The 22563-nt window shown below is 43.5% G+C and overlaps 2 protein-coding genes across 3 annotated transcripts; one reads left to right on the top strand and one right to left on the bottom strand.

The window, feature by feature from the left end:
* The first annotated feature begins 87 nt into the window (after positions 1-87).
* Positions 88-17914, top strand: mmp28 (matrix metallopeptidase 28). 2 transcript variants are annotated; one of them, XM_085245349.1, is made up of 8 exons: positions 88-389; positions 2222-2298; positions 2962-3152; positions 9177-9398; positions 9843-10088; positions 13095-13244; positions 13621-13788; positions 14415-17914. In XM_085245349.1, the coding sequence occupies exons 1-8, from the start codon at positions 270-272 to the stop codon at positions 14807-14809; spliced, it is 1569 nt and encodes a 522-aa protein (XP_085101475.1). In that variant the 5' UTR covers positions 88-269; the 3' UTR covers positions 14810-17914. The 2 variants fall into 2 exon arrangements, with proteins under 2 accessions (XP_085101475.1, XP_085101474.1); XM_085245348.1 differs by having other exon boundaries at positions 14391-17914.
* fam124b (family with sequence similarity 124B) lies at positions 15669-22116 on the bottom strand. The gene is made up of 7 exons (XM_085245347.1): positions 21667-22116; positions 21242-21273; positions 20404-20613; positions 19667-20062; positions 19276-19472; positions 18137-18293; positions 15669-17237 (listed from the first exon to the last, which is right to left on the bottom strand). The coding sequence occupies exons 1-7, from the start codon at positions 21735-21737 to the stop codon at positions 16657-16659; spliced, it is 1644 nt and encodes a 547-aa protein (XP_085101473.1). The 5' UTR covers positions 21738-22116; the 3' UTR covers positions 15669-16656.
* Positions 22117-22563: the final 447 nt, after the last annotated feature.

The following is a 22563-nucleotide window of genomic DNA, read 5'->3' as shown; positions in this document are numbered from 1 at the left end:
ATGTGATTCATATCTTTAAAATTGGTTGTGTGCAGCAGGGGAGACGCTGCCGTGCCCTGCTGATTTGGATTTTTTTGCCCTGCAGTAAAGGGGCAGACGAGGGGCGGTGCTGACACTCCTCCTCTCCCTGTAATCCTCCAGCTGTGAATAACCTCCGTCAGTCCTCACAGTAATGGAGAAGTCTTGGGATCACTTGAGTGTCCTCGGATAGTAAATTTAATCATGGAGGTTGTGAAGGGAGCAGGGCGCTGACTGCGGTTCTCCCCGCGATGAGCCGCCGAGCTCCGGGCCTGTGTGAGCGGGGCGTTAGGAGACTCTGGTTCCTGGCTGTAACGGCGCTCATCACCGCTCAGACTACCGCAGGATCACCGCTGCTCCTGGACCCGGAGGTACTGCTGTCAAAACTCATTTCACAGAGACTCAAAGACCTCTGTTACAAACATTTCTGGTAAGCAGGCGAATTAAAGTGACCCACATTTAAAACTATGCTGTGGGCACTGCGAAGTTGTCCTACCGGGGAAATAGTTTTATCGGCTTTACACCGAAACTTTGACACAGTGAATTTATTTGGTGGTTATAATAAAATAACATTAACAGCTCACAGCAGTAATCAAATAAGAGGATTTTACAGTTGTTTCAGACGAAAAGGTACATGTCTGTCTAAACGTATTTCTGTAAAAACATTAAATATTCGTAATGGCTGTTTTGGTTTTCATTTACAACCAACAATTTAAAACGCAACTCCCTGCTGTCTCTATAATAGCGCTTTCCTGTTTTGTCGCCATTATAAAATGTGCAAACTTTTTAATAACGGGAATTATTACAGCTGGACAATGTTGTTATAGTTAACTAAAAATGGACGTAAAAAGCTGTCAAAACAAAGTCAAAATTATATTTTAACTTTAGTTGGTGAAATGTATTAACATGCCTGATGAGGCTTTGATGTCTACAGTGCTGTACCATACTGCAACTTAAGAGCTATACCGATATAGATCCAATACCATGTAAAACAGTCCCAGTATTGCCGATAACATACATTTAACCTAGATTATGAACCGAGAACAAAGATTTCGAGTCGTTGCGGGGTTTTCTTATAGCTGTACTGATTTTCCCCCAAATCTTGCATCTTGGCATGTGCCCTCCATACAACAATAGTTTAAAAAGACTAAAGCTAACAATTAAACTAAAAAAAAACTAAGCTGAAATGAGCAACCCCACTCAAAACAGATTTAAAAACAAAGAGTCTTTATATATCCTATATTCATTCAGGAAAGGTTACACGTACTGTGATGTAATGTTAAAGTCTGCTGCATAAAGACAAGGAGATCGGACCCATTCATAAAGAAAGATAAACGAGTTTCGCCTCTCTGTGGTTCAGACTGCACCGCTCTAATCTGACAGCTCCCTTTGCTGGCTGTCCAAAGACTACACGCTTTCCTCATCTGGTTTCACCAGCTATGCTTTCATTCTTACATTAAACAAAGCCCTGTGGCATTTTCAGAAACATTATTATTATTATTATTTTGTTGTTGCACATTCCTGTTGCTGAAACGCATCTGTCATCTCCTCAGTTTTAATTTCCGCCCCGTCACATCTGTAATCGCACTCTGAGCGGTGCCTGCTGCTGTTGTCTGAACATGAAGGGGCTGTAATATTAAACTATGAACCAGCCTCACAGAATAATGCAACACCTGTTGGCGTGTACCCTGTGGGTTCATGTTAAAGCACTTTATAGGTATTACACCGGAGCTTTCCGTGACTTGCATGTTTACATGGAATTCTTGCAAAATTATAACTTGGGAGTTTCAGGGGCCCCCGGGGGGCTTCTTTGTCTTATGGGTGGTCTGCGCACTCATAACCATGTACATGGTAAAATAATGCAGAAGTCTTGCAAACTCATGGGGATGTGTGGTTACTACGCTATGTTCTTATTAGAAATATGTCGTGTGACAGCACTGGTTTTTGAAAACAGTAGCATTTTGTAATAATGTCACACCATTAAGCATTAGTAAGGTATTAGTAAGTGCTTAATTAATTATTTGTATGTCATTACTCCTCTTTAGTATGTCGTTTTTAAAAACACGTATGGTTATCCATCTGTCCACTGTCACACCTTGTACAGCTATCACTGCTAGTAAAAATCATAGTCATAACCATCACCATTTTTGTTCTGCTGCTTCTCTTGGAGTTTAATTATTAACAGGTACGACTTCCGTTGTAGGACTTTCTGGAAAAGTATGGCTACCTCCATCATGACTACCACATCCACAATGCGGCTGAGGTACAGTCTGCAGTCCGGTAGGTCCATTTGCACACATTTCTACCTCTAGGCATTGCGTGTTCATCACAGGGAGGGGTGAGCTCGGTGTGGTACAAGCCTCAGGGCTGAACGTCTGTGCAGGGCAGTAAAACACACCCTCATCTCCGCATTGGGAAACCTCTCCTGAACCCTCCCTGAACCATCCAGGAATTTCAGGAACCTCGCCCTCTGGCCCGTCTGCTCACTGTACTATAATGGGAACTGATTAAAACTCCTTCATCTTGGACTGAATGATGTGTTCGTAAACTCTGTGCAGTTTTTATGTATCTAAATGCTCATCTCTACTCAATGTATGCAGGCTCTGGTATATAAAGGACATAAAGGTTGGGGATAAGGCTACATTTTTGATGTTATCAGCCTTAACAGCTCTTCTGCTTTCCATCCATTGATGTGGGAAACCTAGCTTCATGATGCTGATGTACTTTTGAGTTATATGTATCTGTAACTCGCCTGAATCCAGGAACAGTCCAAGTGCCTGGCTGAAAGCTCTCGTGCAAATCTTTAATAGCTCCTCTCAGAAACACAGAAGTGCATCAGATCATTAAATCTCTATGCAGCAAAGATCTATCACCTTTTGCAGCCCTTTTGGCTCACACACTAGAGAGACTCTAAGTGTTTTGTCTCTCTCTGTCTCTCCGCAGAGAATTCCAGTGGTTGTCCCGTCTGCCCATCACAGGCAAACTTGACAGCGCCACCCTGCTGCGGATGGCAGAGCCTCGCTGTGGGGTGTCGGACGAGGGCAGCCAGCAGATCTGGGCTCAGAGAGTAAACTTCATCTTTACTGGACAGAGACCGCCGCAGCAGCTGCGCAGGAGACGCTCCACTGCAGAAGGTATAGTTTTACTTAATTTATATGCGTGCATGTGCAAAGTGAGCCTGACTGACATGAGAGCCAGTGTTTCATTCCCTGCCTTTTTATGTAGCGCCTTTGTTTGCCCCATTGTGGTCTGAAAGAACCAACAGTTAACTGGGAGGGTCCGCCGTCATAAACTGAAGCACTAAATAGAGTTGAGCGTTGTAATTAAAGCTGGTGGAGTGTCTGATGGTGCACACGTCAGCCCTGAGTGATTCTTATTATTTAGTTACACAAGCCCATGTGTCTTTCATGTCATGTTTGCTGGGTAAAAACTTCAACTTTAGTCTCCACTTTGTCTTTAGTTACTGGGATTATGCTTCTCTCTCTCATCTCCTAAAGTCCTTCACATCTCACTATGTGTTCTTCAGTTTAGATAAAGGTTTGGGGGAATGGGCTCGTCCAAACACATATACCCCTGCAACCTCACTTCCAGTTTCTCCTAGAGGTAAATCTGTTCCATCCAAACCTACATACCAAAATCTAAAAACCAGAGGATTAAAAGAGGTTCGCCTTTCCAGTCTTTCAGTGTTTTATGTTGTTAGAATATCCTTGATGGGAACAAGAGAAGGAGACACTGAACATAGCACAACTTTGCTGATACCGATACTTTTAATGTAATTGTATTCAAGGCGTACCCTTTCATTACCAAAAAAGATTTAACACAATTTAATTGGCTACATACTGAATTTGAAACTATGAACTTACATTCTAGAAACAATGCATTGATCCTTCTCTAGTATTGATCGGATACTAATAATTGCATTGGTACTGACACTATCGATATTTAAATCAATATTTGAATTGATCCGCCCACTAATCTTGAAGTTGCTGCCATCCAGGGCCGCTCTACAGATTTCGATGAGACCTGTAAACGCCCTTTTTTGTACGTCTTCGTGTTTTTCGTTCTCGCTGTCTCTCCTCAGTGCTGTTCGTCACATCTCCTTTGTGAATGAACAGCAGCAGCAGGCCGACGACAGCACCAGAAGCCCCAGCAATGTTTCCCACTCCCTCTCTCTGTGCTTGTGCCTCCAGCCTCATGATGTGTGAAGCCTCTGCATTCCTCAGTGTCACTGACGAGGTTGGCTAATGTTCGGGGAATGCAGCGGCGGCTGATGTTTGCCGCTGCCTCTTCGTGTCAGTACCTGACACGTTCCCTCTGGTACACACATCCATAACTGACTGACTGGATCATGTTGTTTGCCACCTATCTCAGTGGCCAGCTGCTTGTATGGATCTGAGCCTGCTCTTTAAGAACCCAGACTTGTCTCATATGACAGGCGGCAGTGTTATTAAACAGGCGGCAGATACTTTTACACCCTCGGGTCAAACCTCTTACTGATCTGGCTTCATGCATCCACTGATGTATTGTAGCAATAATAGCTTAATTGTGAATAACGGCGTTCTGCTCGTGCGGTGCCGCCACCTCTAACTCAAACATTATGCCGCTTTATGCGATAGAAACGGCAGATATGTTTCTGCTTGCAGCTTCACGAGTGTTTGCTCAAGGAGGTTTGTGTTTGGATCAGACTCTTGGTCTGAACAGAGTCCTGTGAAAACATGCGTGTAGTAATAATGAGGCCTCAGGTATGTACAGTGTTGGCTGGCAGTTGTTCCACTTTAACACGGAGAGTAATATCTCAACATGTACTCAACACATGGCAGGAAATACTGTACAGAGACATCTGTGGCTGCAGATAAGCCCAAAAATGTTGGTGATCTCTTTTGATCAATAATGTGACCTAAAGTTTTTACCTACCCTGTTTAATAGTTCAAGTCTGGCATTTTTTATATCCTTGTTTATTTATGTGTAACTTTGCTGATCCTCCGTTTTTTCCTCCCTCCTTCTGGTTACGTGTGTTGGATGGATTGCAGCTATGGTCATAAGTTTACATGCGCTCATCGTGAGCATGAATGTCATGGTAACTGAGGTCTTTTAAGGATTTCTCTGAACTGTTGAATGATTGTACATCTTTAATAAGTTACATAGGTTTTAACTTCTAACAGAATCAGCTTTTAAACTTAGTCCACAAACTTTCAAATACCAGCTTTGGGGAGGCCATTCCAAAAGCTCAGTGTTAGCTCAGTGATCCACACAAAATTGTGATCATTTTCATGTTTGTGTCCATGTTTCAACCATCCAGCTGATTTGAGGTGATGTTGAAGAATTTGGAGGAAATCCTCCTCTTTCATTATTCCATTCACTTTATGCAATGTACCAGCACGACTTGCAGCAAAACAGCCCCCGAGCACGGGGCTACCACCACCATGCTTGACAGCACGTATAGTTTTTGTAGGTTTGAAAGCCTCCAAACATAAATCTTGTCAATCTGGCCAAATAGCTTGAAGGGAGGAGCTTCTTTCTTCATTGGCACCCTCTCACTCCACGGTGATGAAAAACTCGCTTCTCTGTGGACAGTGATGCCGGTGTTCCTGCAGTTTCCAGTTCATATCAGGCTTGAGGCTTACCATTCTGTGAAGCAGGCGATCCATGACTTAAAGCTAACCCTTAATGCTGTTTGAGCTGTTTGACCTTGACAGCTGACTGTGGCTGCTAAACGAAGCCGTGCGACTGCAGCAGCGTGGGTGAGTCAGACGAGCTGCCTGCTCGTTCACTCTCACCTGTGGTGTGATGTGATTTTTGTTTATCAGCTTCTGAGCTTCCTGGAAACTGAAAACAGACCTTGACTTGTGGTTGTTCCCACTGATATTTACAGAACTGACTTTCCACCAGCTTGTCTAAGATAAGCTATTTAAGTGCATGACGTGTGTGTGTATTTTTCTGAGGTGTGCCTCCGTGGATCCATGCCATGAAGTGTAGACGCTTAAACAATGAATGGGCATTTTTGCACATTTTTGGTAACTATTTCAATAATTTCATTTTTAAATAATTAGATCGAAGTTTTCAGTTCAGTCAAAGATTCACTGATTCCAGCAAACAGTTGGTTTCTTTTGCAAAGTTCCCTATTTTCATATGCATGAATGGCTTTATAGGTATCTGAGGCCCGAGAGAGACCCACAAACAAGCAGCAGGTGAAGGTGTCTGCAATAAGGCCTGGCAGAGCATCTCAAGAGAGGGAGTACGGTATCATCCAATTAGAGCACTTTAGCTTACCTGTGGCTCCCAGGATATTTAAAACAAGCCTTCAGCTTTCAGGCCCCTCTTCTGTGGAGCCAGCTCCCAGTTTGGATTCAGGAGACAGACACTATCTCTACTTTTAAGATTAAGCTTAAAAGTTTCTTTTTGATAATATTTATAGTTAGGCCTGGATCCAGTGACCCCGAATCCTCTCCTGATTATGCTGCCTGGGCTTCTTCTTCACTCACTTCCTTTCACTCTCTGACTCCTGTTAAAAGGGAGTTTTTCCTCCTCACTGTCGCCAAGTGCTTGCTCATAGGAGGTGTAGTCTGAGTATTGGGGGTTTCTCTCTTTCATTGTAGAGTCCTAAAGCACACTGAGGAAACTATTGTCCTTATTTGATGTAAATAAAACTGAATTGAAACAAATTTTGGATTTTAGACCACGGCCTGGACAAAATAACCCATGAGACGTGAATGAAATCTTGTACATCGCGTCGGGTCTTTTTTGGCCTCGCCCGTTGGCTTTGTTGTCAGCGGCATCTCTTGCCTGCATTTGTCGCACAGCCTTCTTAACACCAGCAACAAACAGAATCTCCCCGAACCTCCACAACCAATAACTTTAGCTATCAGATGATCTAAGTCACTTCCTAATGTCTGTGATAGCACGGCCTCCCCTACACTGCCGCTATAGAGGGCATCATAATTGCTTCCATAAGGGAAGTCTTGGAATGTCTTGTGTGTATCGGACTTCCTGGCTTCTCTGCCGTCCTCTGGGACCTCTTACTCCGCGGCGGTCTGAGATGGAGAGTAGGCGCCTGAGCTCTGCTGAGAATACACATCTACACACATGATGCGGTAACAGGCCTAATGTGTGCAGTTCATCTTGGAATGAGAGGTGGAGCAGGGATGGGAACATGTTTGAGTATCTCACAGTCTCAAATCATACTAATCAGACTTCTAGAGGATTGCAGCAAATGATCACTTTATTTTGAATCAGATTTTTTTTGTGGTGTTTGAGCCTCCATGTGCTTCCACTCTTACAGCGTCATATCTGTGTAAACTGTTGCAACAAAAAGGACAAGCATGAAGTTCTTATAAGAGTCAAGCTGCTGCCGAAGCATAACTTCTGTTTGTGTGTTTACTCACACAGCTTACACACTGATGTCACTGCCAAAACCATGTCTTAATGGCTCCAGATTTCCAGATATTTTCCAGTCTCCAGGGTGCTGTTGCGGTCTCTCGGCCATTCACAGTATGCAGAACATGCTTCTCGTATATTTCTCCCATATTCTGTTTGCAATGCGTTATTTAAACAAGCACAAATGGCATCAAAAGCACTCAGAGTCTGTCCTCCGTTGTAGCGGCCTCAGGCAGCGTGAGGCTTTAAGACGGAGCAGTAGTGTGTAACGTGAGCAAACCTCCCGCTCACATTTGGCCGTCTTTTAAAAAAATATTTTGACAACTTTGGAAAATAAGTTTGATTTATGTGGACGCTTAAGCGTCAGCTCTCCAAGTATGTGTAAATCAGCCGAGCCCCGAAGTGAAGACTGAATGGAGAAGAATCACTTCTTGCAAGGTTTAAGTGTCAACTCGTCGCCCAGGTGTGCAAAGTTTATTTCAGTCCAGTGTTCTTGTTTTGGCTAAAACCCCTTTGACAAAATCAGCGTTGAGGCTCATTTGAGCAAAGTCTGTGCAGTTTCATAAAGCTCTCATTTAAAAGTGCTCTGTAAGTCAGCGACAGCCTCTCCAGCTGCCTCTTTCTGAAGGTTCATATTATCTGCTGATTGTTTCCTGCAGGCAGTCCCTTTTTGTCTGTTAGGGCTGTTGAGCTGCTTGTGTGTGTCTGCTTTGTCTCCAGACTCTTTTACTGTGTGATCCTGTGTATGTGTGCGAACAAATTGGAGTCTTGTAAATTAATGAAAGGCTGAGCATGAATCCCCCATTCCTTCGATCCACGAACAAATGATGTGACTGTGAAGTTTGCGACACGTGTAATTATAACTAAGCCAAGAAACTACAGACACATGGTGAAGTAAACTGTTTGGTGAAGCATGCAGTCAGAGTGCGTGTTAGTTTACCCAGCTGGAAGCTTGCATGGTTAACATCCTATCATTCTGGCTCAGTTGGCTGGATTTGTCACAGTTGAGGATGGGATATCAGGCATTCAGAACTATAAAACAATTCAATTCAATCACCCCAATAAAGCATATCCCTCTAAGACTGCCGGTTTACTTGTGGTTGCTAGAGGATTTAAAAGTAGAATGGGAGGCAGAGCCTTCAGCTTTCAGGCCTCTTTCAGTCCCAGTTTGGGTTCAGGAGACACATACCCTTTCTACTTTCAATATTAGACTTAAAACTTTCCTTGAGGTGACCCTCAATCCTTCCTTAATTATGCTGGTTATTTAAGGTGTAAATCCACAGCTACATCAATGGCTTATAATAAGGACACAATAGTAATAATTTAACAATTTCCAATGGGATTAGCTCTCTAAAAGTTCAACTAGTTTAAAATAGCAGACTATCCAGCAAATATGGAAAGAAAGAAAACAGCCACATTAGTCGAATGAAACAAATCAGGGATTGTTTTGACATCTTATAAAGACGGTCAATTCTCTTTGAAAAGATAATTTAGTTTAACATATATGAGAAAATCAGCATGACTGAGCACTTTTTATGCTCTTATTCTCGTTTAGTTAGCATCTTTACCCATGTACCTGTCTGAGGGCTAATTGTGTTATTGAGTTTTAGCCAGTATTACTTTTTATATTCTTTGATAATTGCTTTAAACTAAGCCTTGCTCCGAATAACACTGCTGGCTGTTTTTTGGTTGGAGCTCATCTGCTGATGCACCGGCTGATATGAACCAGACTGGGAGTTTCATAGTGTCTCATTTCTGCTTCTCTCTGTCTGGCCGTTCTCCAGTTGACAAGTGGTACAAGCGCCACCTGACCTACCAGATCGTGAACTGGCCTCAGCACCTGTCGCTGGGCTCTGTCCGGCTGGCTGTGCGTGCTGCCTTCCAGCTGTGGAGCAACGTGTCGGGCCTGGTCTTCCAGGAGGTCCCTGGTGGACCTGCAGACATCCGGCTGGCCTTTTATGAAGGAGACCACAACGACGGGGCCAGCAACGCTTTTGACGGACCAGGTCAGGGTCACAACACATCGATCTATTTCATCTTCATTTATATTTACAAGGACTTGTTTAAGAAGAAAAGATATTTAACTTCCTTAAATTCTCCTTACACGTACTGGCAGATTAATTTCATTAGTTAGGTGTGAATAGTAATGAGATTACTGGGAATATTTGGGCTTAAGTCCCACAAAATCACAAGTTTACATTTAAGTAGAACATGTAAACTCATTAAGATCCTTTGATCTGACTCAGCAAATTAGAAAATTCAGAAATATTAGAATTTCTGAATTTAAAGAGCACTTTAATGCAACTTTTTTCTCTACACTGTGTGTTATTTGTAACCTGAAAGCTCCCAGTCTCAAAATGGAAAGAACGGCTGTTCAGAGTCTTTAACGACCTCTTTAATACATGAAGCAGCACCATCCTGCAAGTCCTCAAGTCCTTTTTCTCATTCAGGGGGAACTCTGGCTCACGCCTTCCTGCCTCGCCGAGGCGAAGCCCACTTCGACATGGCGGAGAGGTGGACGCTAAACGGGCACAAGGGCCACAACCTTTTTATGGTGACCGCCCACGAGATCGGACACACTCTGGGCCTGGAGCACTCCCCCGTTCGTCACGCTCTGATGTCGCCGTACTACAGGAAGCTCGGCCGCGGGCTGGTTCTGAGCTGGGACGACATTATTGCCGTGCAGCAGCTGTACGGTGAGAACATGGTGCTTGGTTTATGGTAACAATTTAAAATGTTAAATAAGTTTAAACTTAGTTGCATCCCTTTACATAAAACTAACACAGCATTTCATAAAGAGAAAATCATACCAACAGTCAGACATGGTGGTGGTAGTGTGATGATCTGGGGATGCTTTGATGAACTGTGCATGCACAGTCTGATTGTCTGTTCTATTGCCCTCCAAATTGGGAGCTGTAGCACCGAGCTGTCAAAAAGGCCAGCAGGCCACTACAGCTCCAAACACTGACGGTGACTGAGTAGAGCAGCAAAGCCAAAACGTAATTTCTTACATTTCTTGTTTGCAGTCACTCGAAGTTTCTGCGTGTTCTTGGCAAAAGAAATATGCACAACACATCACAATCTAATCTTGAGTTTATCTTTAGCAGCAGGAGGAGTTTGTTCAGCCTGACAGCCTCTTAGCTGCTGCTGTGGGAGTGTTTATAGGGAGGGCAGCGGAGGTGGTGTGAGTGTCAAAACAACACACTCAGCAGCCTGTTTGTGTATTATTATTATTATTAGCATTGCAGTTATGCACACTGTATTTACCTGCTGTGATAGATTACTGTTGTGGTTGTGCAATGTGGGAGCATCACCCTGGACTTCTTGAATGACGGCTATAAGAGTTTCTGTTTACTGCAAGTTTGTTGTCCCTCCTGGCATGTGTGAGGCAGGTTTCCACATGTGCACACTTCTTTTATTGCTTGTTTTGGGGGGTTTTCTGCTGCTGCTTGGAAAATGATTTCTCCACAACAGCTGTGCAACAATACGTCTTAAACCATTTTTGCATTGCCAGCAGCTCTTTAGCCGTGACTGTGTGACGTTTTGAAGATGCATGAGGAGCTTCCTGCGCTCTGGCCCGGCCTCTCAGGTGTACGGCAGCTGCACAGAGAAAAACAAGACACTGTGCAGGAATGCTTGCGTGGCTGCAGGACAAGCACACAGCTCTGAACCTGAGATCAGCAGAAGTTTGCAGGCAGACCACGTCCAGCTGCCTCTCCTTTTATTTAATAAGTGAGGAGTTCCATCTGCTCTGCCTCTGAAATATTCTGTCTTCACCATCCTAAAGTGGCCCTTCACTCCCGCTGTGTCGGCCGAACAGAGAGACACACATCTTTATTTCAGTTACATTCAGGACCTAAAGCAATTTGACCATAGATTGAATTAAATGGCAGCAATTATAGCAGATAATTACCTTTAGTTGGTCGTTAAGCTGTATGTGCTTTTGTTTTTAGGGAAACTTGAACTTTGGGTGGCCACTTATCAGCAGACCTTACACAAAGACCTCAAGACAACTCTCCAATAGCTTTTTTTTTTTTTGCTTCAGGGAAAATTACCCAGGATTCCTTAACGGGCACTCAATTGAAGCTTGGTCTGCTTTTTCTCCTTTATTCCTATCAACCTGTGGCAGTAATATGTGCACACTGCAGCTGCTCCCACGTAAACGTCAAGCGACTTCAAAACTGACAAGACTGCTGATGCTCGGAAAATGTTACATCTGCTTAAACATATAAGCTTTAAGGAGAATATGTGAATGTGAGTGTGTGTGTGTGGGTGTGAATCATTCCTGGCACTGCAATCTGATAAGGAGCACATGTGAGCAGACTGGATATGTCAGAGAGCGAACATAGATTTGGTGTTTCTGCCTTTGAATACGGTGCCGTGTGCACTGTGACGGAGACATCAAAAACAACAACTTTGACTTGAAGTGGACTTTTTATGCTTTTCCTTCTTTGTTATATATACTGTTACAATGCTGGTTGCTCATATTAAATATAGCCAGTTTGAAATAATGAAGTCAACGCAAGCTTACCGGCTACTTTGTAAGATGCACCTGCTTAACCGCTTGTTAATGTAAATATCTAATCAGCCAACCACAAGGTAGTGGCTCAGTGCATTTAGACATGTAGATGTGTAAACTAAGGGAGCATCAGAATGAGGAAGAAAGATCATGAAAGTGTCTTAAATGGTCTGATTATTTTGAGCTGGTCTGCTGCTGACACTTTACAACACAAACATCTCAGTGGCGGAAAGGGCGTGTGGCCTTAAAGGGACAGCAGCTTGTAAAACAGTTACAGAAATATGTAACTAGTGCAGAATGTAATGCAATAACCTCAAACATGCTCCCGAATATGAAGCTCAGCAGTATAAAGTTAAATATTATTCACATCCAGGCCTATATGACATTAATTTTAGGATTTATAGCTTTAATATTTCAGTTTAGTTGCCACTTTGGTGCCATTTCATATCTAAATATCTCTTCCACTTCTGATGAATGTGGCAGAGTGCGAGGAGGGAGTTTGTGTGTTTGGATGAAGTCATCTCTGCTCCTACATACTCACAATGAGCTTTTGGATACCACTGCGGTGTGCACAGTAGAGCTATCTTTCCTGCCTTCTTCCTCCTGTTCTTGGGTGTGCTGATTTTATCCATCTTCCTACAAAAATGTTTGTTGAGCTCCTTGCAAACAAAGTGGCTGTAATCACATCTGAAGCGCTATCATTTACTCTTCAGTTGAGCTCAATGTGTTGTGCCCCCCTCCTCCCCTTTTTTTCTCCTTTATTCTTTTCATGTGCGCACTGCGAGGGTACCCGGGCCAATAACAATAGGACGGCTCTGATTTTGGTAGTTAAAAAATGTTAAAGGTTCCAGCCCGTGCTCTATCTACAGTCTGTTGTTTATTTCCTGTGCACTGGAATGTCATCCATCAGTATACATCAACCCAGCCACATCCTGTAAAGGACAATTTAAATGTTAACATTCTCCAAGTCCTGTTTAAGAAGAAATCTCCACAGTTTGTGTTCCCATTCGTTCCTGATCTAATTTAGTAAACAGTTAAATTGCTGTTTGGGATGCATGAGAAATCGGACCGATCTGTAATGTAAAGTTTGTCCGGTCAGCCAACGAGAACAGTTAACAATAAACTCCAGCTCTTCCTCTTCATTGTTTTATGGCTTTGCTTCCTTTATTTTTTGTGCCTTTAGGTAAACCATTAGGCGATCGCCCGGTGAGGTTGCCGGGTCAGGTTTTGCACGCTGCGCTGCAGGAGTGGGAGTTCTCAGAGCTTCAAAGCAGACACGACACCCCGGGACAGCCTCTCTACTGCCAGGGCGTCTTTGATGCCATCACTATGGGTGAGGTCCGAATAAATGAAATCTTATCAGAAAACAACATTCAGCCACAACTCTTGTAGAAGAAGCTGAAGAACAATAATAAACCCTGTAGCAGGAACAGTGGATATTCCTGTTTTCATATTTATTTCTATAACAAAAGGACAAAGCTGCTGATAAATACTCGCTTTCCTGTATTTCAAAATCATTTTATAGTTAAGCAAAACAGGAAAGAAAGTTTAAGCCACCCATGTGTTCTCATGATACCTGAGAAAAGAGCGAGAACAGTGAGATGCTGTAATTTCCAGACTTTTAGCTTTGTTCAGGGCTCAGAAACTGTTCCCAGCATGCTCTGTGCAAGAATGAGAGACATATACACGTATATTCATCTCTTTTCCAGACCAAAATAAGACAGTGCTGGTGATTCGTGGCAGCGTATACTGGACTGTACCGGCTGAAGGGCGCGTAAGTGGCCCGCTGCCTCTCCGTCAGCGCTGGCCCGACCTCCCTCCGGCTATCGAGGCCACTGCCTTCTCTCCGCTGGACTCGAAGTGGTATTTTTTCAAAGGTACTGCCTCATTGAGCACATTAATGGGACTCACACCTCCTTTTTAAGGCATTTCCTAAACTGCTAGCCAACTTCACGCATCTGTTAAAACTCCCAAAATAGATCCTCTCGTGCCTTTTAAAATAGCAAAGTGCTGCTTAAAGGCTGAATACAGCAGTGAGGCTCCAGCTGCGGTTTTAATAGTCTTCTCTTTGTGCTAAAGGCTACAAAAATTTGTCTGAAGATAGTGCCAAAATGTTCCACTAAATGCCAAATACCTGACAAGACTGTCTTATCTGCCGAATGCAAACAGTTTTATGCAAAGCTCAGATGCTCTGCTGCATTATTAATCTCCATAAATCATAATCACAAATTTTTTAAATTAAGAAAACCGCCCAAAACACTTGTACATACTGTGTGTACTTTCTGTATTTAGTCAAAGTTATGCTTAGTTTTAAAGAACATATTGCGTTTCGGTAAAGTTATTTCATCTCTTAAAAGGCCCGGTGTCCTGAGTTTTTTGCTAAATGTCATCAGATGCTGTATTGTTTGTGCAGCACTGGTGAAATAGATGTTTTATTTTATTCTACTCTTCGTGAGCATAAGGTTTGGTGTCATTTCAGTGTCTCTTGCCTCCTGCTGTGCAGGGAAGCGGATCTGGCGCTACACGGGCAGCACGCTTGACCCCGGCTTCCCCAGGAAGAGCAGCGAGCTAGGACTGCCTCGTCACCCTGACAGTGCCTTCTACTATGCTCCTCTGGGTCACATGGTCCTCTTCAAGGGCTCCCGTTACTCCGTACTCAACCTTAAAACCTTGCGTCAAGAGCCCTACTACCCACGCAAGCTGGCTGACTGGACTGGCGTGCCGCAGGGGACCAACGGGGTGCTGACCCGTCCAGATGGCCGCCTTTACTTCTTCAAAGAAAAGCGGTTCTGGAGGTTTGACCCAGTGAAGGTGCGAGTCACCAAAGAGGGCCACTGGGCCAAGGACCTGAGCTGGACCGGCTGCAGGAGTTCTCCTCAGAGCAACAACATCCTTTGACCAGCAGATGGCGCCGCAGGATTTAAAGTGCAATTTGTTGATGTATCGTAATACAGAGGAGCTACAGCTTCCCAGCACGTACAGTATTTACACTGCAGAGCGATTAGCATTATTGTGTATGGAAGTGTAATTACAGCCTCAACAGGACTGCACATCATCAGCAGCAGCAGTGTTTAAATTATAATGCTTACTCTGGAATGTGATGTTCAATCCCTCCTGATTGCTAGGGGCCCCAAATCAATCATGACAGAGTGTGAGAGCAGTGCAGGTGAGTCATCAATGGCGATGAAGTTTCAGGATGTCAGTGGGCCAGTTTGAACTCTTGACCACATCTGAAGAGCCAGAAAATCATTTCAGAGACCCGATTGATTCGGAGCAGCGTCTAGCTGCGTGTCAGAGGTAAAATAGTAACATTTGACTATTTCCATATCATTGCATTTTTAGTATCGGCTGGTGTTTTGAGTGAGTGCACTTGTTTCCAAATGCAGCGGTCTGATTGGTCAGCTTTCTGTATTTGAATCAGATAAATCGAGCTTGAGCCTAAAAAAATAAATGCTGCAAATTTTTCCTGCTAAATTACACGGCCGGTGTGACCGGCTGCATCAAGAATGTTTTTAACGCACACAATCTGCATACAGATTTTGTGTGTTCTGTGTCTAAAGGCCGGTGTGTAAAGCAGCTGTAACTATCTGTGTTTCAACATTCAATGAAAGATGAAATTATGTCTGATCTGGATTTAAGAATTCAGCGTAGCAGTGTTATCAGCTGTGTGAATATGTCTGGGATACTTCAAGCATTCACTTCTCACCTCCTACTTCATCTGCCTGCCTGTATGTAAACACACACACACACAGAGCTGTGAGGGCGCAACGACATAGCCATTTTATTATTCCAATCATTTATCTTTTAACCTACATCACTGAACATGTTACACACTACTTGCGTACAATACTCGCTTTCTTCCAGTTACAATTATTTCCAGTAAACAGTTAAATGCTCTGACATCTTCGAGCTCCCCAGCTTGCCTACGGAGAGCAGCCCAGCGGGAAAAACTCTGACCTTATAATGCACAAGTGAAAAAACCCAGACTCCAATTAATCTGTTAGGTTAAACCGAGAAAGCCTTTTCAAAGGAAAAAAAGATTAAAGAAAAATAAGTAAGAGACTAGTTTGACCTGAATAATTACATTTCTTATTCCGATTTCTTTTCCTCACTTAACATCTTTTGCCTTCAGAACAGCTGTAATGATCACAAACACTGTTTAAGTGATCATAAAAAATTCACTCAAGTTAACCTGTCCTTACTGTGACCTTTCAGTAATGAGCATTTCTGAGGTGTCAGGTCGACTAAAGGGAGATAATTCTTCATTGCTGTTATGTAGCCTGGTTTACTCCACTGCTTGTCCATTTTAACAAGAAAATTCTGGATCAATGATTATCTGAAGTTCCTTAAAACAAATGCTTTATATGCCACAAATCAGCTTTCTAATCACGACCAAGGGCAACATCAAAGACAGCCTTAACGCTGAGATCATCTTAATCTGTTCGAAGTTAATCAAAGAAAAAAAAAGTTGCCTAGCTGAGTGATGAGAAGAAGCCTAGTGTGCCTCACTTAAATACAAAACTGATTGCTATTCACTCGGCTACAACAGCTGCACAAATCATTAGCTGCACCTATGTATAAAACTAACTTAGACATTCATTGTATTACCTTTACCTGCGCTGTCTTGAAAAAACAAGACAAGTTAAACTAGTATCTGGATGTTACGTGTCAACTGCTGCAGTGCTCCGGTGTCCCTGTTATTTGTCTGTGATTATTACCACTGCTCGTGACATGGTGGTAGGAATTTAGATGAAGAACTCATCCAGCCGTTCCTCACAGTTCCTCACACGTGCCGGCTCAGCGGTAGTCCTGCTTTCTACCAGGGGCCTGTTGGAGGGGCTTTCCCTGGTCCTGCCTGCATCTGTTCCACCACCAGAGCCCCATGTCTCAGACGACCCCTGAAGGTGTGTGTGCGTTCCTTGCAAACAATCACTCAGCTCCTTGGCCAGCTCCCCGACAGCTGAAGCTCCAACTGTTGTGGGTCTCTGTGACTGGAGGGTCACCAAAAGGTCCAGAGAGGAGGAGCGAGTCATCGCTTTGACTGCTGGGTCTGGGCGAGGAGAGACAGCCGCTCCCGTGTCAACGTTGGTCTCCGGCTCCTCCTCGTCCTCTTCCAGAAGGAGATGGGAGAGAGAGTGGGTGATCGAGGGACGCAGCGGAGAGTCGGGGTGGTTGGAGGTTGAGAGTGGAGCAGGGCTGCTGCGCTGGGACGAGTAACAGGAGCTGCCAGGAGGAGTGCTACAGCAGCTTCCTGATCCCAGGCTCTCCGCTCCACCACTTCCTCCATAAAGATTTTCCAAGATGGGGTCGCTGCGCGGTCTCTGGGCTGGCAAAGAAACACCAAACAGAATTTAAAAATTAAAAATCGTACACTCAATGTACACAAACATGAAAACTATTTCTGCTTTGTGTTACTTTAAGCTGCCCCCGAAGTGTCTCCACCGTGACAGACCAATAAATACAATTTGATTTTATGACCAACTCTCTTGGAACATAAACGTGTGACAGATTCTATATTCAAGAACACAAACCCTCATCAGCTCTCTAACTGGCGATAAGCCTTAAAAAATATGAAGCTTTACATCATACATAAAACTCTCATAAATCTCGTGTTTCCCTCAGTCACTCAGTAAAACTGAAGGTTTTGAGCTCTCTTGCATAGACTCAATGCTCTTTACTCGTATCTAAGCTTGGCCATGCTGATGTGTGATGGCTCTAATCATGTTTTGTTTTTATTGTGAGAGGCCTCCTGCTGTAATGTTGTCTCTATCTTTATTCTTTTCACTTTGTGACATTTTTTTTAAAAGGGCTATACAAAAAAAAAAAGTACTTACCTAAAAACTTTCTCCAAAAAAATATAACTATGTAACTTAACACTTTCTTTGAAAAAAAAAATCTGAACTGCTTCAAATAACTGCTTAGAAAAGAGACCACATGGCTAGTATAATTACTGGTAAACTTTTCTACTGATATTCATCTCCAATAAAAAGACTTTGCACTGTGCTGGAGGAAACATTTAGTATTTGAGTCATTATACGTACAAATGCTTTCTAAGTCAAAATGATCATTTAATACAACGGCAATTAGAGAGCGCCAGGGAATCATTATGAACGGAGAAGTCTTTGGGAGAGCGCTCAGTGAAGAAGTAATTTGGAGATATTTCTCCCTGTCTGTCAAGCTCCAGGCGATAAATCACCCACTGAAAGATTGAACATCGCAGCTTACCGTGCCTGTGCGTTTGCCCGGACAGAGGAGAGGTAAGGCTGCAGGGTGAAAGGCTGTGTCCTGAGCTGCTGAGTTGAATTCCTCGAGGAGGCATGCTCGAGCCAGTCAGGGGGAAAGCACAGGTCAGAGGTCGCTGAGGTTGTGCCGGGGTTTTCACCTGCAGCACAGGACGACAGAAGAAATGGGATTATAACGTATACCAGGACTACATCCAAACATAACTTTATGTTTCTACTGTTTATCTCTGTTAGAATACAGGATGTAAACTCCTGTTGGAAGCCCCAGCCCATCTACACCTGAACAGATGTTCATCTCCCACCATGACAAACAGCGCAATACAACAGTTGGTTCAGTTATATTTACACTATGTTATTAGTTTCATAAAATAACGTTCACAGACTTGCATATATTTGCATTAGATCCAAATCCTTATCTCAAACATATAAAAATTTCCTGTTTCATAAATCACACATTAGTAGCACATGGAACAAAGGTCTGGCCAGTTTCCCAGCATTCTGTGAGGTAATTAGTGGTTAAATCTCCCACACTTCAGCGTGTTTACTCTTGCAATGCGAGGCTGCGTCAATCTGCCATTCACACAATCCTCACGTTTAACATAAAGAGCGAGATTGACTATGTTGAGTTAACCTGGGGTCAACCCTCCAAAGTATAAGACAGTGTACAAGAGAGGTGAAGAAGAGAGTGTAGGCAGGGTGGAGTGGGTGGAGATGAGTGTCAGGAGTGATCTGTGACAAAAGGATAGCAGCAAGGGTGAAAGGGAGGTTTACAAGATGGTAGTGAGGCCTGCTATGGTGTAAGGTTTGGAGAAGGTTGTACTAATAAAAAGACAGGAGGCAGAGCTGGAGGCTTCTCTTATGGAAGAGAAATGAGTACATTAGAGGAACTGGTAACAAAGAGCATTTTAGACAAAGTTAAAGGGGGAAGGCTGAGACAGTCTGGACAATGTGTAGAGGAGGAATAGTGGATATACTGGACAAAGGATGGTGAAGACAGAGCTGGCAGGCTGGAGGTAAAGAGGAAGACAACTGAAAAGATTCATGGGGATGCTAGGGGTGAGACGGTGGATCCCGTGTGTCGAGCCGTGAGGAAGCAGAAAGAAGAAGATAACCCGCAGTTACCTGAAAGAGAACCTTGTTGCCGTCGAGGTCTTCAGTCTGCCAGCGTGTAGCGCTGATGGGGGTACACGGGTTTGGCAGCAGGGGAACCAGCTGGCCAATTTCTTCCACACTAAACTGTAGCACAGCAGAGCTGCATGGCTCCACCTGAACTCCTGGTGACAACTGCTTTAAAGCCAGCTGTAGGCAGAGCCCGGGCTCTGGATGCAGGGGAAATAAGGCAGGAGGAGACAGCAGGGGATAAGACACATTTTTAATATGACGTTTAAAAAAATTATTATTAAGAAATTTACAAAATTACAAAATTTGAAAGGAATAAATGTGTATGTAGTTTTAATTTGAGGAGTATAAAAACAATACTGCACAATCAAGAGCAAACACTCTAAAGCCTTACCCATATGCAGGGTGAACCAGCAGAATCCTGCCTTCTGCTCCTCTGCCTGTCGCTGCAGCACCGTCTCATAGAGCCGCACAGCATCCTCATAATTGTCATACGCACTGTACAGCGTCACACGTAGTATCTCACCCCCGCAGTGCACTGGTCGAACTCCCCACACCGGCATCCCCGCACCCAGGCTATAAAAGTCTCTGCTGGGCAGGAGGTAGGGCCGCAGCAGGGCATTGGAGGGCGAGCTGCTGGAAGTAATGTGGATCCCTCCGGTTCGGCTGCCACAACTCTCCGTGTGATGATAGTGCCAGGGAGGACGCTGGAAGAAGTCCAGCACTTTGAGGATTCGTTCCTCTCCGTAGGCCTCGTGCAGGAAGAAAGTGATGGCCAGAGACGGGTAGCCTGAAAGATGTCAACTTTTATTTTATTCATTCTAAGTGAAAACAGACATGGCTCTGGCAGGAGCTCATTGTGGGATGGCATGTTTACAACGGTTAAAGTGCAGCATTTGATGGGGGGGATGTTGACCTCAATGGCAATCTTAAATTTCTTTAAATATTTCTCATTTTCACATATGGAAGTTATCATTATAGCTGAATAATACACCTCCAAAGTGTGTAATAAGGTATAATGTATGGTTGAAACGTCCGTGCCAAAGAAACAGCTGAGATCCAAGTATATGTACTGTTACTACATACTGTGCTGAAATGCAGGACTACACACTGAAAACCCAGAATCCTTACCAGCCACGGGGCAGAGGCGGGGGTAAGTTCTGAATGGTGAGGCCCTCTCCGACACGTGGAAGATGCGTAGGCTCGGGCAGAGCCAGCGCAGCAGGCGATCCAGGGTGTGTTGCAACAGCAGGGAGTCTCCGGGGTTAGCCAGCAGATGCAAGTGCATTAGCAGGAGCTGCTGCCGCCGCTGCTGTCTGACCCGCCTGCTCACGAGGTCGACTGATGTGACGCACAAAAAACACGAGGCACAGAGTGTACAAAGATATTTTAGACAAGGACATCATTAAACTAATTCAAAAATAAGTTTATCCCCCCAAAGGGAAGGAGTATTTATTCGGTTGGTTTGTTTGTCTGTCTACTATCCAGTTTTCATGATATCATTTAAAATTTTTGTGTGACGATAGAGATCATTTACTGCTCCATCTGATTACATTTTTTCAAGCCCACTGGACATAAATTTGGACTTTTAATCTTTTTAATTGTATCGTTTGTTTTACAACCTTTATAAATTCATGTTCAAGTAACAGATGAATAATACATTACAGAAAAAGTTCATATTCTTCTACTGCAGTAATGTCGTTTTTTATTGACAGTATGGCAGAGCCACAAATCCACACATGTAAAAAAACGGATTAAATTTTACTTATTTTTCATATATTAAGAAATCTGCGGGATTAAATATTTAGAGTCACTGGTCTGACCCACTTAAAATTAAATTGGGCTGTACTGCAGCCCACGAGGTAAGATGGTTTAGATTATTTGTGTTTTTGTCTTTATGAAGGTGCGAAAAGTAAGTTTGAGTGTTTTTTTTCCCCTCTTTTTACTGTGTGAGTCTAGGATTACTTACTGCCAGACGACGACATCCTGCTGCAGTCTGATCTGAAAACAAAAAAGGCCACGAATTTAGTTTATTATTCATTCATATATTTGGGGAAACACAAAAAACTGTCTCCATCTTGTGGTGGTCGGTTTGGAAACGTTCCCTTTACTTTGGTCTCCATGACAACACTTTATCTGTTGTTAGCTAGCGTACAACTTAAAAGAATCACTAGAAAAAAACCGTAAAGATCACAGCAGCTGCCAAAAAGCCGATGTCGTAAAGTGCTAAAGGGTTAAATGAACGATAAAGTCATACTCTTCATAATTTAATGTCTGGAGCAAAACTAATTTCCATTGTGGCAACCGCTATAAAAAAGAAAAAGAAAAAAAAAGCGAAGCTGACTAGCTGAGGTTAGCCTCCGGAGCTAGCGCTGGGACCGTTGACTCACTCACTCGGCAGTATCAGCTCCGGAGTCCACGTTTTCATCGTCGGCTCTCTTCAACACCGCCGCTCGGCGCAACATGGTCCGGTCCACACTTTCACATCTGCGCCCATGCTCCGGCCAGTGAGTCTGAGCTGTGTTTACGGCAGACCACACTCGGGCTGAAAAGCATCCTGTTTGATTTCTTTCCGCAGGCTGCTTCCCCCCCCCCCAAAAAAAAATGGGACACTTGCTGGGACGCTGACGTCACATGGCACCCACACACCCTTAGTTTATCGTTTTAACTGTAAGGCTCGCTGGGTTTTTAAAAAAAGAAAAGAAAAGATAAAAAGGAGAGGTGGCCCGTTTGGAGTCTAGAAGGCTTGAGGGTGTACGTATGTTTGCGCAGAGCCCAAATCCCGGGCGAAAGGGACCAGCAGAGGTGGTGCTACTTTAAATCCAAAGCCGCCTCCTATAATAACAGAGCAGATGGCAAGCTCTAACAAAATGACAAGACAAAGGAGACGGTCCAGACGGCCTGGGCAGATTTAAAAGTGCAGGGGAGGCTCCAAAGACTAAGTTAAACACGTTGTTTGTTAAGACCTTCTTAAGACCATATGGAGAGCTTTAGAAAGGCACAGTTTGGACAATGTTATCAAGCAGTGCGAAGTGAAAAGCAGATAAAACCATCATTCAGTGAAAGACACAAGTTACACCAATATATTCAGAAGAAAACTAAACAAAAACACCAAAGCAACCCTGCAATCTTAACAAAGGTGTTAAATGTTGAATAACCAGGCATCGTGACATAATACAAGTATAACAAGAACATTCACTTGATTAATATCACCCTTTACTCGAATTTGGGCAGATATCCTAAATAGAAACGTTTCTAAAGCACAAAGTGCTGGGAAAACATTTTTAATAT

The sequence above is a fragment of the Mchenga conophoros genome, linkage group LG14 (assembly GCF_057382185.1).
Source record: "Mchenga conophoros isolate Kocher_MC1m ecotype Shallow Benthic linkage group LG14, M_conophoros_male_GT1.1, whole genome shotgun sequence".
Lineage (NCBI taxonomy): Eukaryota > Metazoa > Chordata > Actinopteri > Cichliformes > Cichlidae > Mchenga > Mchenga conophoros.
Note: the sequence above shows the minus strand (reverse complement) of the source record. Positions and strands in the feature narration are given on the sequence as shown.

Bases quoted from the DNA above. Each gene is read 5' to 3' on its own strand.
- fam124b (XM_085245347.1), bottom strand. From the start codon at position 21,737: ATGTTGCGCCGAGCGGCGGTGTTGAAGAGAGCCGACGATGAAAACGTG. The intron at 21,274-21,666 runs GTGAGTGAGTCA...TTTTGTTTTCAG, and splicing joins TCCGGAGCTGATACTGCCGA to ATCAGACTGCAGCAGGATGT. The intron at 17,238-18,136 runs GTAAGCTGCGAT...TTTCTTTGCCAG, and splicing joins CGGGCAAACGCACAGGCACG to CCCAGAGACCGCGCAGCGAC.
- mmp28 (XM_085245348.1), top strand. From the start codon at position 270: ATGAGCCGCCGAGCTCCGGGCCTGTGTGAGCGGGGCGTTAGGAGACTC. The intron at 13,245-13,620 runs GTGAGGTCCGAA...TCTCTTTTCCAG, and splicing joins CTTTGATGCCATCACTATGG to ACCAAAATAAGACAGTGCTG. The intron at 13,789-14,390 runs GTACTGCCTCAT...GTGTCATTTCAG, and splicing joins GAAGTGGTATTTTTTCAAAG to TGTCTCTTGCCTCCTGCTGT.